General features: G+C 43.1%; 1 protein-coding gene across 4 annotated transcripts in view; it reads left to right on the forward strand.

The window, feature by feature from the left end:
- COBL (cordon-bleu WH2 repeat protein) overlaps positions 1-20,074 on the forward strand; it is a 586,878-nt gene that overhangs the window by 166,028 nt on the left and 400,776 nt on the right. For 3 of the 4 annotated variants that reach the window (XM_040433731.1, XM_040433734.1, XM_040433732.1), the window contains exon 1: positions 18,332-18,566. The exons of the other annotated variant lie outside the window; for it this stretch is intronic. In XM_040433731.1, coding sequence (XP_040289665.1) covers positions 18,394-18,566 — 173 coding nt within the window. In that variant the 5' untranslated portion in view covers positions 18,332-18,393. Of the gene's footprint in view, positions 1-18,331; positions 18,567-20,074 lie in introns of those variants that run through there. 4 annotated transcript variants of the gene reach the window in all.

The raw sequence follows: 20,074 nt of genomic DNA on the forward strand, positions 1-20,074 counted from the left end.
GAAAAGCTACAGGATTAATAATGGCCGTGATCTTATATGGACCAATAAACCTTGGACCCAACTTCCAAGAATGTACCTTCAATTTAATGTTTCTTGTGGACAGGCACACCAAATCACCCACTCTTAGGTCTGGACCCTTCATACGTTTCCTGTCAGCCACACGTTTATACTTGTTGCCATATTCATCAAGTTATTTTGAATTTTCCACCATATAGACGAGATATACCAGAAGTATCTGAACCAGAAAAAGTGCCAAACTGTGGGTGAAACCCATATGCACCAGAAAATGGCGACTTACCAGTGGACTGTCTATGATTATTTATGGTAAACTCTGCCAAAGACAAAAACGAGGACCACTCCTCCTGGTTCTTAGAGACAAAACATCTTAAATAAGTCTCCAGGCTCTGATTAGTGCACTCCGTCTGTCCGCTCGACTGGGGATGAAAAGCCGAAGAAAAAAGACAGTTGTACCCCCAGCCGAGTACAGAACGCCTTGCATAATCTGGACACAAACTGAGCCCCACGATCTAAAACCACATCAGAGGGAATGCCATGGAGTTGTTTTAGCATTAAGTAGGCCAGACAACGCTATAAAGTGTACCATTTTACTAAAACGATTAACCAACACCAAAATAACTGTCTTTCCTAACGAATTAGGCAGATCAGTGATAAAATCCATAGATAAATGAGTCCATGGTCTGGATGGGACAGGCAACGGAAGTAGGGAACCGGAAGGCTGAGTATGTGTCACCTTAGCACATGCACAGACACTACAGGCCAACACAAAGTCCTCAACACACTTACGTAACCCTGGCCACCAAAATCTATGAGATATGAGGTCGGCAGTGGATCTGCTCCCAGGGTGTCCCGTAAGAACCGTACAGTGATGTTCCTCAAACACCTTGTAACACAATTCCGATGGCACAAACAATTTGCCAGAGGGGCAAGAATCTGATGCGTCTCCATGGGCCTCTAACACCTTCACCTCTAGGTCAGGGTATAGGGCGGACATTATCACCCCTTCCGATAGAATAGGACTCAGATTTTTTAAATCACCACCTCCAGGAAAACTATGTGACAAGACATCTGCCTTGACATTCTTAACCCCAGGACGATAAGTGACAGTGAAATTGAATCTGGTGAAAAACAAAGACGATCTGTGCTGCCTCGGGTTCAGTCGTTTAGCCAACTCCAGGTAAGCCAGGTATTTGTGATCTGTGAACACCGTGATCGGATGAATCGCACCTTCTAAAAATGAGTTTTTAGAGAAAAAGGCACATGGATGCCATTTACCAGGTGACTGGCCATGCGATAAAACTGCTCCTACTCCCACCTCGGACGCGTCCACTTCCACAAAAACTGCATAAGAGCCTTCAGATTTTCGAGCTGATCCCAGTCCAATACAGCACAGACTTTCTCCAGATCCATTCGAAAGCCCGAAGACAACAACAGTTATCCCAAAAATTGCACCACGTTTACAGCAAAAACACACTTCTCTAATTTTGCGTACAATTTATTATCCCTTAATATCTGCAACACCTGTCTAAAGTGATCCTGATGTACAGTACAGACCAAAAGTTTGGACACACCTTCTCATTCAAAGAGTTTTCATGACTATGAAGGCATCAAAACTATGAATTAACACATGTGGAATTATATACATAACAAACAAGTGTGAAACAACTGAAAATATGTCATATTCTAGGTTCTTCAAAGTAGCCACCTTTTGCTTTGATTACTGCTTTGCACACTCTTGGCATTCTCTTGATGAGCTTCAAGAGGTAGTCCCCTGAAATGGTCTTCCAACAGTCTTGAAGGAGTTCCCAGAGATGCTTAGCACTTGTTGGCCCTTTTGCCTTCACTCTGCGGTCCAGCTCACCCCAAACCATCTCGATTGGGTTCAGGTCCGGTGACTGTGGAGGCCAGGTCATCTGGCGCAGCACCCCATCACTCTCCTTCATGGTCAAATAGCCCTTACTTTCAAAGTTTTCCCAATTTTTCGGCTGACTGACTGACCTTCATTTCTTAAAGTAATGATGGCCACTCGTTTTTCTTTACTTAGCTGCTTTTATCTTGCCATAATACTAATTCTAACAGTCTATTCAGTAGGACTTTCAGCTGTGTATCCACCTGACTTCTCCTCAACGCAACTGATGGTCCCAACCCCATTTATAAGGCAAGAAATCCCACTTATTAAACCTGACAGGGCACACCTGTGAAGTGAAAACAATTTCAGGGGACTACCTCTTGAAGATCATCAAGAGAATGCCAAGAGTGTGCAAAGCAGTAATCAAACCAAAAGGTGGCTACTTTGAAGAACCTAGAATATGACATATTTTCAGTTGTTTCACACTTGTTTGTTATGTATATAATTCCACATGTGTTAATTCATAGTTTTGATGCCTTCAGTGTGAATTTACAATTTTCATAGTCATGAAAATAAAGAAATCTCTTTGAATGAGAAGGTGTGTCCAAACTTTTGGTCTGTACTGTATCTCAAAGTCTGGAGAATAAATAAGTATGTCATCCAAATATACGACTACAAACCTCTTCACCAGGTGATGAAAAATGTTATTCACAAAATGCTGGAAAACCGCAGGAGCATTGGTCAACCCAAAAGTCATGACCAGGTACTCAAAGTGACCCTCAGGAGTATTGAAAGCCGTCTTCCATTCATCCCCTTCCTTGATTCTGAACAGATTATATGCCGCCCTTAAGTCCAACTTGGAGAACACCTTGGCACCAACAATCTGGTTAAACAAATCAGGAATCAAAGGAAGGGGGTAAGGATCATGGAGAGTAATCCGATTGAGTTCACGAAAATCCAGACATGACCAAAGACCTCCGTCTTTTAAAAAAAATAAAAATGCTGCCACTGGAGATTTGGAAGGTATTATGTGTCCTTTAGCCAAAATCTCAGTAATATACTGTCTCATGGCCAGTCTTTCAGGTCCATAAAAGTTATGCAACCTAAATTTGGGCAACAGCTGCGGGAATAAGGTTGATAGGACAATCATATTCCCGATGTGAAGGTAAATCCTGGCATCCACTCTCAGAAAATACGTCAGCAAAATCAGATATAAATAAAGGCAATGTCTTAGTAGTTAAAACAAAAACATATGTATTAAGACAATTGTCAATGCGATAATCACCCCAATCCAGAATCTGTCTAGCTTGCCAATCGATGGTTGAATTGTGCTTGCTCAACCACGGCAAACCCAGAACGACCGAAGTAGGGAGACCCTCCAACACAAAACACGAGATAAATTCCTGATGAAAGTCACCCATTCTTAATCTGATATCATGCACCACTTGCAATAAACACTTCTGAGCTAGAGGTGCAGAATCAATAGCAAAAATGGAAATATTTTTTTCTAATGCACTCGGTGACAACCCGTGCATACGGACGAACTGCGCATCAATCAGGTTCACCCCTGCCCCGTTGTCAATAAACACCTCAATCCCCACAGTTTTTGATTTTAGCGCCACCTCAGCAGTCAGGAGAAATCGGGTACTACCTGTCAAAGACAAATGCACATTTTCTGACTCTCCTCCCCAAGAGTCAGATGGGAATTAAACGTCCTGCACGACCAGGATGCTTAAAAGTAGTAGTGAGTAGGAGTAGCTCCCCCTAACTGCATTGGTTTGTCCCCAGACCTAAACTCAGGAGTATCTTCACCCAGAGTGTCATAGGAGGACGATACATCATGTGATAGTACGCCCTGAGAGTGGGGGCCCCTAGATCTTTCTCTCAGGCGTCTATCAATGCGTATGGCAAGAGACTTAGCAGCCTCCAGAGACACAGGAGTTTCATGAAAGGCCAAAGCGTCCTTCAGCCTCCGTGATAAACCCTGACAAAACTGCCTATGAAAAGCCGGATTGTTCCACTCAGTATCTGTAGCCCACCTCCTAAACTCAGAGCAATAAATTTCAACAGAACGATCTCCCTGACGAAGGCAACGCAGATTGGTTTCAGCCAGGGATGTCCAATCCGGATCGTCATAGATAAGACCCAAGGCTTTGAAAAATTCATCAACCAACCGGAGAGACCGGTCGGCAGCATCCGCCTTAAGTAATGAAATCACCACACCGACTTGCTGTTTCTCATCCCCAGATGAGTGTGGACGTAGCCTAAAATACAGTATGCACGCCTCCCTAAACAAAATGAAATGATCACGTCCCCCAGAGAATCTGTCCGGGAGGGCAACTTTAGGCTCCAGATAGGCCTGGTTTCCGCCACCACCACCAGGACCAACAGCCTGTGGTCTCTGAATCTGTGAATCTGCCAGACAGTCGTGCAGAGATCAGCAACTTCCAAAGACAGCCCTTGCAACTGTGCAGCAATTGGATCCATGGCAGCACTCGAACAACCAAAAATAAAATTACGGTTTGGGCGGATTATAATGTCACGCTCTAGTGTGGGAGGGAAACCCCACACCGAACATAGGAGGGAGAGGGGAAAAGTAAATAAGGCCTGAAAACTAGGGAAGGAAGATGGACACCTCCTAGTGAAAACCCTAATCAAAGCCCTGATTGACTACCAGTATGAACAGATTCCAGAGGTAGGGGAGTTCATACAAAGGAATACCTAAAGTCCTGTCTAACCCTAAAGGACCCTGGTACTAATGACAGGAATGAGACATCTTGTTCCTCCAAAAGGAAGGCTGAACGGGAGTCCCCCTAAAGCCTAATACCAAACAACAAGGAAACGCAACACACAGAAAAGCTAAAATACAAAGGGAAAGGTAACACTTAACTTCCAAGAAGCTATGGCAGCACCAGGAACTCAGCTGAGATCCAAACACCAGCTATTCACAGGTCCAACTGAAGCTATAAACCACACAGCATTGTGTGAGAAACAACTATAAATAGGGAAAGCTAAATGACCACATTAGCAACACCTGGAGGTTAAGGGTGTGGCCAGTACCAGAAACAACACAGAAGCCTTTTAACCCACAAGGTAAACATGTCGAATCAAACCACGTGTTGTCAGTCTCAAAGATCTCCTGCCACTCACTGTCGCTGGGATGACCGTATGTCTAGGAACGTCCATGATAATGTCCCCGTGTGTTAGCAGTGATAAATAATACTTGAAAAAAAAAGAGGTTTTAGCAGCTCCTGCACCATACAGAAATTACTTTAGAAGTGTCCACTGGGTGGCAATCTGTAGGGCACACACTACTTTCTAGACTTTCTTGCAAAGACATCAATGAAGCTTAGAAGGGCAGGATTTCTTCCAAGATCAAAGGACACTTGCCTGCTGAAGCGGTGTCCAGCGGACACTGTGAAAGCAATTTGCATATGGCACAGAAGTTACTAACATTTTCTTTTTTAAGACAAGTGATATTACTGCAGAAACACATTAATGTCTTTCTAGACCCTATACAGCAGTGCTAGTGGTTTGGGGAGGGTGGGGTCAAAACTGGTAACAAGTTCCTTTTTAATATACTTTTCAGGTGGAAGTAATGCAATAGAAAATCTCTCTAAATTTTCATAAATAGCGCTGCCATTGTTGTAAGGCTACTTTCACACTTGCGGCAGGACGGATCCGACAGGCTGTTCACCATGTCGGATCCGTCCTTCCGCTATTTCGCCGTGCCGCCGCTCCGTCCCCATTGACTATAATGGGGACAGGGGCGGAGCTCCGGCGCAGCACGGCAGTGCACGGTGAAAGCCGCCGGACTAAAAAGTCGGACATGCAGAACTTTTTAGTCCGTCGGCTTTTGCCGTGCACCGCCGTGCTGCGCCAGAGCTCTGCCCCGTCCCCATTATAGTCAATGGGGACGGAGCGGCGGCACGGCGAAATAGCAGAAGGACAGATCCGACATGGTGAACAGCCTGTCGGATCCGTCCTGCCGCAAGTGTGAAAGTAGCCTAACTAGAGTTGTATTGACCCCAGAACTCCCTCGGCCCCTCCCCCGTACCACCACCACCGTGTTGCTCAAATACACAGGACCCAGTGGTGTTGCTTCAGTCCATAAAGTTATATGTCCACCCACAAAAAAACTTGCTCAGATATATGCCCCCTATCAAAAATAGATATATGCCCCCCACACACAAGATTTCGTATTTATATTTAGCTATAAGACAATTTTCTATATTTGGAAATAGACCTCTGACTAGTACAGTTGCACAGTTAACATATAACACTACTATACGTGTGGTACAGAAAATATCACAATAGTGTTACTAAAGAAAAAAAGAGTGTGCTAAGCCCAATATTATTATTACTAACACTATATAAGGGCTAAATAATACCGCCAGACATAAACACAATTTACTACCATATAGTGACTGAATAAAGCCACGATACTGGCTTGTTCCACTTCATGCTTCTTTTGTAAAAATAAAAATATAAAAACCTAAACTTACCTAACCTCGCTCCTTTGACAACTGACTGGACAAGCAGTCCACTGCCACGACCCTGTTGTCTTTGGCCTGGCAGAGGCCGCACAACGCAGTGATGTCATGGCACCACCTAGTGTCCTCTGCGTGTTCCTCACCTAAAGCAGCCTTTCTGCTTAGGCTACTTTCACACTTGCGTTCGGAGCGGATCCGTCTGGTGTCTGCACAGACGGATCCGCTCCTATAATGAAAACGCTTGCATCCGTTCAGAACGGATCCGACTGCATAACTGTTTTTTTCAGATCTGAGTTTTCACTTCGTGAAAACTCAGATCCGACAGTATATTCTAACACAGAGGCGTTCCCATGGTGATGGGGACGCTTCAAGTTAGAATATACTAAAAGAACTGTGTACATAACTGCCCCCTCAGGGGGTTAATTGTGCGTATCATAGCCCCCTGTAAAAGATCAGGTGCTGCCAGGCAGCAGGGGCCAGACCCCCCTCCCTCCCCAGTTTTAAATTCATTTGTGGCCAGTGCGGCCCCCCCTCCCTCCCCAGTATTATATTCATTGGTGGTCAGTGCGGCCCCCCTCCCTCCCCAGTATTATATTCATTGGTGGCCAGTGCGGCCCCCCTCCCTCCCCAATATTATATTCATTGGTGGCCAGTGCGGCCTCCCCTCTCCCCCCCCCTAATTAAAATCACCCCCCCATCATTGGTGGCAGCGGAGAGTTCCGATCGGAGTCCCAGTTTAATTGCTGGGGCTCCGATCGGTTACCATGGCAGCCAAAACGCTACTGCAGTCCTGGCTGCCATGGTTACTTAGCAATTTTAGAAGCATTATACTTACCTGCGATGTCTGTGACCGGCCGGGCGCTACTCCTACTGATAAGTGAAAGGTCTGTGCTATAAGCAATGCGCCGCACAGACCTTTCACTCCATTTAGAATGCATCAGTATGGCACCGTTTGGCCTCTGTTCCGCTCAGCAGGCGGACACCCGAACGCAGCTTGCAGGGTTCGGGTGTCCACCTGGCCGCGCGGAGCCAAGCGGATCCGTCCTGACTTACAATGAAAGTCAATGGGGACGGATCCGTTTGACGTTGACACAATATGGTGCAATTGCAAACGGATCCGTCCCCCATTGACTTTCAATGTAAAGTCAGGAGTCCCTATTAATATACCATCGGATCAGAGTTTTCTCCAATCCGATGGTATATTTTAACTTGAAGCGTCCCCATCACCATGGGAACGCCTCTATGTTGGAATATACCATCGGATTTGAGTTAGATCGTGAAACTCAGATCCGACAGTATATTCTAACACAGAGGCGTTACTATAGTAATGGGGACGCTTCAAGTTAGAATATACTGAGAACTGTGTAATAACTGGCCCCTGCTGCCTGGCAGCACCTGATCTCTTACAGGGGGCTGTGATCCGCACAATTAACCCCTCTGCAATTTTAGAAGCATTATACTTACCTGCGATGTATGTGACCGGCCGGGCGCTCCTCCTACTGGTAAGTGAAAGGTCTGTGCGGCGCATTGCTTATAGCACAGACCTTTCACTTATCAGTAGGAGTAGCGCCCGGCCGGTCACAGACATCGCAGGTAAGTATAATGCTTCTAAAATTGCTAAGTAACCATGGCAGCCAGGACTGCAGCTGCCATGGTAACCGATCGGAGCCCCAGCGATTAAACTGGAACTCCGATCGGAACTCTCCGCTGCCACCAATGATGGGGGGGTGATTTTAATTAGGGGGGGGGAGAGGGGAGGCCGCACTGGCCACCAATGAATATAATACTGTGGAGGGAGGGAGGGGGGCCGCACTGGCCACCAATGAATATAATACTGGGGAGGGAGGGGGGTCTGGCCCCTGCTGCCTGGCAGCACCTGATCTCTTACAGGGGGCTATGATACGCACTATTAACCCCTCAGGTGCGGCACCTGAGGGGTTAATTGTGCGGATCACAGCCCCCTGTAAGAGATCAGGTGCTGCCAGGCAGCAGGGGGCAGTTATTACACAGTTCTCAGTATATTCTAACTTGAAGCATCCCCATCACTATGGGAACGCCTCTGTGTTAGAATATACTGTCGGATCTGAGTTTCACGATCTAACTCAAATCCGATGGTATATTCTAACATAGAGGCGTTCCCATGGTGATGGGGACGCTTCAAGTTAAAATATACTATCGGATTGGAGAAAACTTCGATCTGATGGTATATTAATAGGGACTCCTGACTTTACATTGAAAGTCAATGGGGGACGGATCCGTTTGCAATTGCACCATATTGTGTCAACGTCAAACGGATCCGTCCCCATTGACTTGCATTGTAAGTCAGGACGGATCCGTTTGGTACCGCACAGCCAGACGGACACCCGAACGCTGCAAGCTGCGTTCGGGTGTCCACCTGCTAAGCGGAACGGAGGCCAAACGGTGCCATACTGATGCATTCTGAGCGGATCCACATCCACTCAGAATGCATTGGGGCTGTACGGATCCGTTCGGGGCCGCTTGTGAGAGCCTTCAAACGGAACTCACAAGTGGAACCCCGAACGCAAGTGTGAAAGTAGCCTTACTTGTGACCAATGTGTATGTAAGATGACTAAATAGCACTATTATACTGTATAACCTTTCTTTCATATTCTGTGCCATTTGCTATATTTCATAAGTCATGTTCCCTTGTTAGGCAAATATTGTGTGCCGTCTGCATAAAGTTCCTGTCTAAAAGATGGCCTCTATAAAAGGTCATGTGACCAGACACAACACCAGTCTCCTCCATTCAGACACACTGCACTCTACTAAACTCCCAACATGGTAGATGCAGTGTATTTGAATGGAGGAGACATCACATGGAGGTGATTTGCCTGGTCACATGACCCTCCATCACCAGCCATTTTATAGACATTAGCTAAGTGTGGGCAGCACAAAAGTCTTGGCAAACAAGGGGCATATCTTATGAATTATTAAAAAAAATGGTGCAGAATATCAGCAAAGGCTATATTAGTCAGTGCCAGATAATCATCTTGCACCCCTGCTGTTGACCAAATGTGTTTGTAACACCAGGCCAGGTGAGGCGATCACCTCAGGCAGCACCAGGTAGGGGCAAGAGGGCGGCAGCGGAAGGGCCATGGGCAGTGAGAGCTTTCATTGTAGCACAGGGGCTAGGTTAAAAATTGGCATGCGGGGGTGCCGTTTTAGTTTTCACCTCAGACAGCAGAAAGGCTAAGTGCACCCCTGGTCAACAGTAACCAGAAAGTGGCCAAATGTCTGATGGCTCTCTGTACCACCATAGTTTTCATCTGTGTTTACTCTCATTTTATTGAGCAAAAATGTTATCTTATAAAACTGTTTCGTTGTCTAATATACAAACATGTTAAGTTCATGTATTAAGGCCTCATGCACATGGCCGTGTTCCACGGCCGAGAGCGGTCCGTGGTAACCCGGCCGGGATTCCTGCTGACAGCAGGAGCGCACGGCGTCATTGGTTGCTATGACGCTGTGCGCTTCATGCCGCCTCTGCACTACAGTAATACACTCGTATGATCTATACGAGTGTATTACTGTAGTGTGGCATGAAGCGCACGGCGTCATAGCAACCAATGACGCTGTGCGCTCCTGCTGTCAGCAGGAATCCCGGCCGGGTTACTACGGACCGCTCTCGGCCGTGGAACACGGCCGTGTGCATGAGGCCTAAACCAAAATTTTCTAACATATTTTATACATACAGTCGTGGCCAAAAGTTTTTAGAATTACATAAATATTGGAAATTGGAAAAGTTGCTGCTTAAGTTTTTATAATAGCAATTTGCATATGCTCCAGAATGTTATCAAGAGTAATCAATGAATTGCTTAGTCCTTCTTTGCCATGAAAATTAACTTAATCCCAAAAAAAACTTTCCACTGCATTTCATTACTGTCATTAAAGGACCTGCTGAGATCATTTCAGTAATCGTCTTGTTAACTCAGGTAAGAATGTTGACGACCACAAGGCTGGAGATCATTATGTCAGGCTGATTGGGTTAAAATGGCAGACTTGACATGTTAAAAGGAGGGTGATGCTTGACATCATTGTTCTTCCATTGTTAACCATGGTGACCTGCAAAGAAACGCGTGCAGCCATCATTGTGTTGCATAAAAATGGCTTTACAGGCAAGGATATTGTGGCTACTAAGATTGCACCTCAATCAACAATTTATAGGATCATCAAGAACTTCAAGGAAAGAGGTTCAATTATTGTTAAGAAGGCTACAGGGCGTCCAAGAAAGTCCAGCAAGCGCCAGGATCGTCTCCTAAAGAGGATTCATCTGCGGGATCGGAGTGCCACCAGTGCAGAGCTTGCTCAGGAATGGCAGCAGGCAGGTGTGAGCGCATCAGCACGCACAGTGAGGCGAAGACTTTTGGAAGATTGCCTGGTGTCAAGAAGGGCAGCAAAGAAGCCACTTCTCTCCAAAAAAAACTTTAGGGACAGATTGATCTTCTGCAGAAAGTATAGTGAATGGACTGCTGAGGACTGGGGCAAAATCATATTCTCCGATGAAGCCTCTTTCCGATTGTTTGGGGCATCTGGAAAAAAGCTTGTCCGGAGAAGAAAAGGTGAGCGCTACCATCAGTCCTGTGTCATGCCAACAGTAAAGCATCCTGAGACCATTCATGTGTGTGGTTGCTTCTCATCCAAGGGAGTGGGCTCACTCACAATTTTGCCCAAAAACACAGCCATGAATAAAGAATGGTATCAAAACACCCTCCAACAGCAACTTCTTCCAACAATCCAACAACAGTTTGGTGAAGAACAATGCATTTTCCAGCACGATGGAGCACCGTGCCATAAGGCAAAAGTGATAACTAAGTGGCTCAGGGACCAAAACGTTGACATTTTGGGTCCATGGCCTGGAAACTCCCCAGATCTTAATCCCATTGAGAACTTGTGGTCAATCCTCAAGAGGCGGGTGGACAAACAAAAACCCACTAATTCTGACAAACTTCAAGAAGTGATTATGAAAGAATGGGTTGCTATCAGTCAGGAATTGGCCCAGAAGTTGATTGAGAGCATGCCCAGTCGAATTGCACAGGTCCTGAAAAAGAAAGGCCAACACTGCAAATACTGACTCTTTGCATAAATGTTATGTAATTGTCGATAAAAGCCTTTGAAACGTATGAAGTGCGTGTAATTATATTTCACTACATCACAGAAACAACTGAAACAAAGATTTAAAAGCAGTTTAGCAGCAAACTTTGTGAAAACTAATATTTGTGTCATTCTCAAAACTTTTGGCCACGACTGTACATTGAAATCCGTACTATTGTGCCAACTGTTTCTATTGTGCCAGTTAGTTCTACCTATACCAATCATAGTTGTTCGGTATATACACCAAGAAATATTTAGGGAGGGTACTTGGTAAGTATCAAACCTATTTTTGCTACTCTCTTGTCAAGACTTATCCTCTGGACAGTTCTCTAAGAAGTTCAGAGAATTCTGCAGAATAAATGAACTTAGAGAGGGAATTCCACCTAGCGTAAAACCTATCCCTCTGATCGTGGGAGTGTGCAATCAGTTCCTCCATCCTAAGTAAATGTCTGATTTTCGCTGCCCATTCACCGAGAGAGGTGCATCGCTCGACCCCTAGTGCCTCGTATTACCAACCGTGCTGCAGTAAGGAAGAACCTCAATACGTTTTTCTTCATCTGGGTCAAAGTTCCTGTTGTTAGTGACGGGTTACTTTGGGTTAGTTGACTGTTGTTTTCCCTGAGAATTTGCCATATACCTGAATCACCTGATCCCAAAATCTTTTTATGGGCTGGCAGGACCACCAGATGTGTAACATAGTGCCATTCTCTTCTCCACATCTCCAACACATATTAGAAACATTAGGAAACATTCAATGGGCAGTAATACCATCTGGATAGGATCTTAAAGTTCTTTTCTTTTGCATGTGCTTTAATAGATAGTCCATGAGAGAACGTACACATCTTCAGGACATCCTCCGGTAAGAAGATGAGTTGTAGTTCTATTTCCTATTTCCGAAAATAGGGAGCCATATCTGGATTGCATTGATCTAATAAGGTTCTATATAGCTGTGATAACAGTCTGTAGTGTGTTTCCGGTTTTAAAAAGAGGGTGTCAAAGTCCGTCATGTCAGGGCATTTCTTCCGCTCAAACAGGCTACCTAAGTATAATCTTAGCTGAGCAAATGCGAACCACATTGAGCCCTGTCGCCTTTCTTCCAGGACAAGAGAGTCATATGGTGTCACCCTTATATTTTCCATTACTTCTCAGATTCTAGAATACTCTTTGCTATGCCAAGTCAAGAACTTATCTACCCGGTACCCAGGTACAAATGCGGGGTTGCCCATAAAAGGGGTCATGGGGCCCGGTCTATGCGATATCCGGAACCATGAGACCCAGCTGTCCCATTGGGTAAGAGTGTGACTCACTAAGAAGGGCCATTCCTCCATTGGATGTCTGATGTCTTGTGACACCCATGGGGCCACCAGTTAATCCAGTGGGGAAAGTTCTTGCTCCAACTGGACCCATAGTTTCCTAGTTTTCATCTGAATTCTTCTCCTAAATATGTGAATCCATTTGAAAGCGGTACTTGCCCAGGTATCTAGACGGGCCTCCTTCCCTCAAGGTCCAGACGGTATGCCACTGAAGAGGGCTAAAAAGACAATTTCTTTACTGTAAATAATAACCTGCTACTTCTGATGAAAGGAACAACTCTGGACTCTAAGTAAGGGACTAGATAATTGGTAAACAATTGAGACACAGCACTGATGTGACCAAACACTAAACTGTGGGCCCTTGCAAGATGCAGATGTTTTCTGTTAGATTTTTCAGAATTAATTGTTGCTTGCTTATTGTCAATGTGTGGTTCTGTACATTTTGCTTGCAACAAAACAGCAGTGGTGAACATACTGTGTCTCAGCTGGCCGGCTACTGACCAGATAAAGGTGTTGACAGGCATTTGAGGTGTGTCTATAATGTGGCTGCTATTTAAGCAGCAACTGTTTCTGTAGAATGATAAAAGCTGATTGTCAGTCACTTTCTCAGGGTCTGTTCATGCAGAGTTTTTTGCAGGCTGAATGTGAGGTGGAGTCTGATGGGCAGCTGTGCAGCAATTTTTTTTTCACTGTTGTACATGTGGCTACAGTTAATTACTATGACTATTCCAAGAAATGACATGTCCTGAGGATAGGTCATCAATATATATGGCTGGACAACCCCTTTAAGCCAATTTTCATTATTACTGGCTGTGCGGCCCCTGCAATACCTCAGCAAAGCATACTGGAAAACGTATTAGTTTAATTAGTGTTGCCGTTTGGTCATTCCCTTAGGGTACGGCGACATGTTCAAGTTTCTGCATGCAGTTTTGGAAGCCAAAATCAGGAGTGGATCATAAAAGGAGAGAAAATAAACAGGACAAATATGACTTCTCTTTTAATAATTCACTCCTGGTTTTGGCTTCCAAAACTGCATGCAGAAAACTGACCATGTGGCTGTACCCTTATCATCCAGCCTGAACCACTGTGATGAATCCGGTACCAGTCTAGACAGCCTGTTTAATTTTACACCATCTTTTGGATTAGTAAATGGCCACATCTGTCCTACCCTAGAGTAGAAAGTCAAAAAATTGGCCAATTTTATCTACCGTAGTAGCTGATGCTGGATGATAATCTGGAGCACCTGTAGACAGTTTATTGGGTAGTTTACTTTATGCCAGAATTTTGGTGCAATTTAGAACATATAAAACCGCTCCTCCTTTCCATCCTCTTGTTGGCAGAGGTAAATACTGTATGTGATAATAAATGTATTGCAATAGTTAATCTATCCATATGTATAAAACCAACTTTTATATTCAGTTTGTGTATAATTGGTCATTTATAACTGGCTGCACAATACTGTTTTGTTAACTCTTCATGATGACATTTCTATTTTTGTGCAGTTTTATAGTTCCATCATAATTTGCATTGGCATGAATTACTTCACATCCTGTTATAGTAAATATACTTGTTTTCTCCTGTTATATACTTTTATAATGTCTTGGATACTTGCACACGTGTTGGAAACCTGCTTGACAACTTTTTTGTGTGACACAAACCTAATGAAAGGCGTTGAATCTGTTTAGATGTGGCTTGGCTTATAAATAAAATTTAAGAAACAAATGCCGTAAGTGGGAAACTTCTTTATAAAATGTTAGGTTATATAACATTTTTATTGCATGTCCTTATCTAACTTTCTACATTGTTTTTTGCACAAAATATATACTAGTAGGGTGCCTTCAATAGGTTTTTAGTTGTAATTACAGCACATACTAAAATGATATTTGGGATTTAATGTTTTTTTTTTTATATTTTCAATCTCAACAAACCTGGACATGTGATATACAGTTGCAAGAAAAAGTATGTGAACCCTTTGGAATGATATAGATTTCTGCACAAATTGGTTATAAAATGTGATCTGATCTTCAATTAAGTCACAACAATAGACAATCACAGTCTGCTTAAACTAATAACACACAAAGAATTAAATGTTACCATGTTTTTATTGAACACACCATGTTAACATTCACAGAGCAGGTGGAAAAAGTATGTGAACCCCTAGACTAATGACATCTCCAAGAGCTAATTGGAGTGAGGTGTCAGCCAACTGGAGTCCAATCAATGAGATGAGATTGGAGGTGTTGGTTACAGCTGCCCTGCCCTATAAAAAACACACACCAGTTCTGGGTTTGCTTTCACAAGAAGCATTGCCTGATGTGAATGATGCCTCGGGCAAAAGAAGACCTACGATTAAGAATTGTTGACTTGCATAAAGCTGGAAAGGGTTATAAAAGTATCTCCAAAAGCCTTGCTGTTCCTCAGTCCACGGTAAGACAAATTGTCTATAAATGGAGAAAGTTCAGCACTGCTGCTACTCTCCCTAGGAGTGGCCGTCCTGTAAAGATGACTGCAAGAGCACAGGGCAGACTGCTCAATAAGGTGAAGAAGAATCCTAGAGTGTCAGCTAAAGGTTTACAAAAGTCTCTGGCATATGCTAAAATCCCTGTTAGCGAATCTACGATACGTAAAACACTAAACAAGAATGGATTTCATGGGAGGATACCACAGAGGAAGCCACTGCTGTCCAAAAAAAACATTGCTGCACCTGGATGTTCCACAGCAATACTGGCAAAATATTCTGTGGACAGATGAAACCAAAGTTGAGTTGTTTGGAAGAAACACACAATACTATGTGTGGAGAAAAAGAGGCACAGCACACCAACATCAAAACCTCATCCCAACTGTGAAGTATGGTGGTGGGGGCATCATGGTTTGGGGCTGCTTTGTTGCATCAGGGCCTGGACGGATTGCTATCATCGAAGGAAAAATTAATTCCAAAGTTTATCAAGACATTTTGCAGGAGAACTTAAGAGTCTGAGAGGTTTTTTTTTCTCTCAGGCTATGAGCTGAGCGCTGCGATTGGCCAGCGCTACAGCATTGAAGAATGAGACGCCGGCAGGTTCCCCTGGGTGGAGCCTAACTATGAAGATACCGGAGGCTATAACCGGAGAATGGAGCGGCGCCCGGGGATAACAGTAAGTGCAGGGGGATCCCTGGGCGCCGCTCTACGCGTCTGTATAGTTAGTTTAGAGGTTTTATTATGGTGAAAGGTCATCTGTCCACCAGCTGAAGCTCAACAGAAGATGGGTGTTGCAACAGGACAACGACCCAAAGCATAGAAGTCAATCAACAACAGAATGGCTTAAACAGAAGAAAATACACCTTCTGAAGTGGCCCAGAGTCCTGACCTCAACCCGATTGAGATGCTGTGGAATGACCTCAAGAAAGCGATTCACACCAGACATCCCAATAATATTGCTGAACTGAAACAGTTCTGTAAAGAGGAATGGTCAAGAATTACTCCTGACCGTTGTGCACGTCTGATCTGCAACTACAGGAAACGTTTGGTTGAAGTTATTGCTGCTAAAGGAGGTTCAACCAGTTATTAAATCCAAGGGTTCACATACTTTTTCCACCTGCACTGTGAATGTTTACATGATGTGTTCAATAAAAACATGGTAACATTTAATTCTTTGTGTGTTATTAGTTTAATCAGACTGTGATTGTCTATTGTTGTGACTTAGATGAAGATCAGATCACATTTTGTGACCAATTTGAGCAGAAATCCATATCATTCCAAAGGGTTCACATACTTTTTCTTGCAACTGTATGTGTTTATTGGGCTATTGAGGTAAAAAGTCAGTGATAAGTACTTATGCATTGCTTATGGCTTACACTCTTATTCCATAAATGTTAGGGCACATTTCATTACAAGAAAGTTATCAGTTTTTAAGGGATGGTCTTGCCCAGGAACCCCTAATAATAGCAGAGAGTGACTACAAAGAGTGACTTAAGGATTGGTTGTGACCATATATTACTTTTGCCTTACATTTTTCCTGTAATGCCCAGAGTGCATTTAGAAAAAAGGTTGCTCTGATGACAAAGCAAGATACTTAGAGGGGGAATTTTAAAGGCAGTTTTATAGGAGTCTGCGTTGCTGCAAGTTGCACCAAATTAATCAAATGTCGTGTGATGTTTCTTAAATTTGGTGGGGGTAAAGTACATCTGTCAGCAGATTTGTTCCTATGAAACTGACTGACCTTTTACATGTGCGCTTGGCAGCTGAAGGTTGGTCCCATATTCATATGTGCCCGCATTGCTGAGAAAAATAAAGTTTTAATATATGCTAATGAGTCTCTAGGAACAATGGGGGGTGTTGCCATTACACCTAGAGGCTTTGCTCTCTCTGCAACTGCCGTATCCACTGCGCTTTGATTGATAGGGCCTAGCAGTGTAAAAATGATCACACTTGGCCCTGTCAATAAAAGTGTAGAATTGCAGTTGCACACGGAGCTGAGCCTCTATGAGTAATGGAAACTCCCCCGTTGCTCCAAGAGTCTAATTTGCATACATAAAAAAAAAATTCTCAGCAATGCAGGCACATATGAACATGGGACCAATACAGAGGCCTTCAGCTGCCAAGCGCACATGCAACAGGTCCATCAGTTTCATAGGTACAAATCTGCTGACAGTCTAACCGCACTTATTCTACTTACTCCATTTTCTGTGCCAACCCTTTACTAAGTTTACTGGAATAAGATTGTGGCAATTTTCGGGACTTTTGAAATAATTGCTGTTGATACAAATCTGGCTTTAATCAGTTTGATAGGCTAACCACGTTCACTTTCTCACCCACTTTTCAAAACTGGAGTGAGTGGTATGAATGCAAAACGTCACACAATTTTTGTGCTAATAAGGGCAAAGAGTCACAAAACTCTTGACTTTTTGAAACTAGAAATGTGGAGTCCAGGATGTGATTATATCTGCAGCGTTAGGACTGAAATCAGGAAGAAAGTACCACTTACCTTTCCAGTCTTATAATTGTAGTGTTTTATCAAAAATCTAAGGATTGAACTTTGGAAAAGAAATATTTTGCAGATTTGTAATAGAAAATAATGAATTTTTACTTTTTTTTTTTTTACATCTTTTTTTGCTTTTAACTTTCCCTAATCTCCTTAATTTCTCTGTCATGTGACCTATGTATCTGGTTACATATCATTTATTTCAGCATGTCTGCATTTTTATATTTTCTATATGCAGAGTTGGGGACACGTTCTTCAGCTGATAGCCGCCCCTCCTTCACCAGTGTGAGTTTTATGACATGAAAATGTTGTCTGTAAAAACCCCTATACTCATGCTTAGCACACTGAGGGTCACCATACTCTATGCCCATTCTTATAACCGGTAGATTAGTAGCACTCTATGGTTTTCATTGCCACAATATCTTTTACTAGTTCTTGAGAAACTGTGGGTTGGGAAAAGTTTCTGTACTGCAAAGTAATAATAATAATTAAAATTAAACAAATTACTCATATAGTGTTACATAAGAGTTCTGCTATTGCCATGAGGAGGACTGCAGTAACATCATTTAAAGGCTGGCATTAATGAGTAACTATCTGACACAACCACTCCGAGGACTTTGACTTTCCTAAGGCAACACACCGCTGAAATGTCATGTGTGGTACTTTGGCAGCCTGCACAGGACTATGTCTATGTAGATCCTGCCATGCCTGGATTATCTGGAGCCAAAAAACTTTCTTTATCACTGGGAGATTTGACTAAGGAAACAAAGAAGACACGGGACATAGGAGTTACTCTAGGAACCTATATTGTCACTCCCAGGTATTTGTATATACTGTATATTTTATCAGAACAGTGATGGATATTTGTAGTAATGCGTTTTAATGAATAGGGAACAATGTTCTATACGTCCAACCCTCTATATTATTGCTTTGTATCACTTATTACTATGTTTTTATATTATTGCCATTATTAATGTGGTGTTATTATTCCTTATTTGTTCTTTGTTTTTGCTGTTATTTCACGATGAATGGAGTGCATCGAATAGGTTCATTTAATGTGATGAAAATGTGTGGATTATTCTTTTATTATTTCTTATATGATGGTGATGTCTAGATAGGTGTCACATATAGTCTATCTCCTATTCACATTATCAATTGAACATGATGTCTCCAAAGCATGTGTATAGTAGTTGCTATAAATGATGTAACTGCTTTATAATGCTAAGGACAGACAGCAGGGATTAGTGGCAGACAAACTACAATAAGTATACATGACATGTTGTGTGATAAGATTTAGATCGGTTACCTTGGACCTGTTAACAGCGAGCTTCTGCATGCCACCATCAATGTATATTCCAGGAGTTTGTAAATTCTATATCAGTCCAAGCAAAGGATTCCATATACATTTTTTTCTGGCTGAGTCCTACTTATACTAATGCAGACCCTGCTTTGGAATATGGATGTAGGGATGATATAATTTGCTCAGTATCTATCTTTGTTGGCCTGGGTGCACAATTTCAAGGAAAGTGAGAGTTCATCGAGCTTTAGGTTGTGTCATGGGTGATTTTAAACTTTGTACAGCAGAAGCCTCTCAGCTACCGTACATGAGCTTATTGAATAGTTTTGACTACAATAAACTTGATGTATGTTTGATACTTTCTATTCTCAAATGGTACTATTAAAGGGGTGTACCAGCTAAAAGAAGTATAGCCAGGTCACCCTTCTTTGTGCACCCTTCTGTGCAGCACAGACTCCGCTTGTGAATGTATAACGCTAAAGAAATTCCATACATAACAAGTGTTTGCAAAAAGATTCAACCAACCTATGGATTTTGGACAACTTCTGTGTCATTTCTCAGTATCCTTTCTGGCAGTATCTTCGGTACAGTGTTTTATATCTTATATACCTATGTTCATTCATTACCCTTAGAGGGGTTCTCCTGGCTTTTAATATTGATGACCTATTCTCAGGATAGGTCATCAATATCAGATCGCCGGTCTTAATAAATGACCTCCTAAGGCTACTTTCACACTAGCGGCAGGACGGATTGACTATAATGGGGACGGGGGCGGAGCTCCGGCGCAGCCTGGCGAAAGTAGTATTTAGTATATTGGGCAGACTAGATGGGCCAAATGGTTCTTATCTGCCGACGCATTCTATGTTTCTATGTTTTTAAAGAGAACTTATCATAAGGACATAGCCTTACTTTAAATTCAGATGTAAGATGCTCTGATAACTAAGCCAATAGGTATGTCACCAAACTGTCCACAGGGTGTGATGACATGTAAAAAGAAATCTTGATAGGGAGTTCTTCTTTAAGAGGGTCGG

This window comes from Bufo bufo, chromosome 5 (assembly GCF_905171765.1).
Source record: "Bufo bufo chromosome 5, aBufBuf1.1, whole genome shotgun sequence".
Taxonomy (NCBI): domain Eukaryota; kingdom Metazoa; phylum Chordata; class Amphibia; order Anura; family Bufonidae; genus Bufo; species Bufo bufo.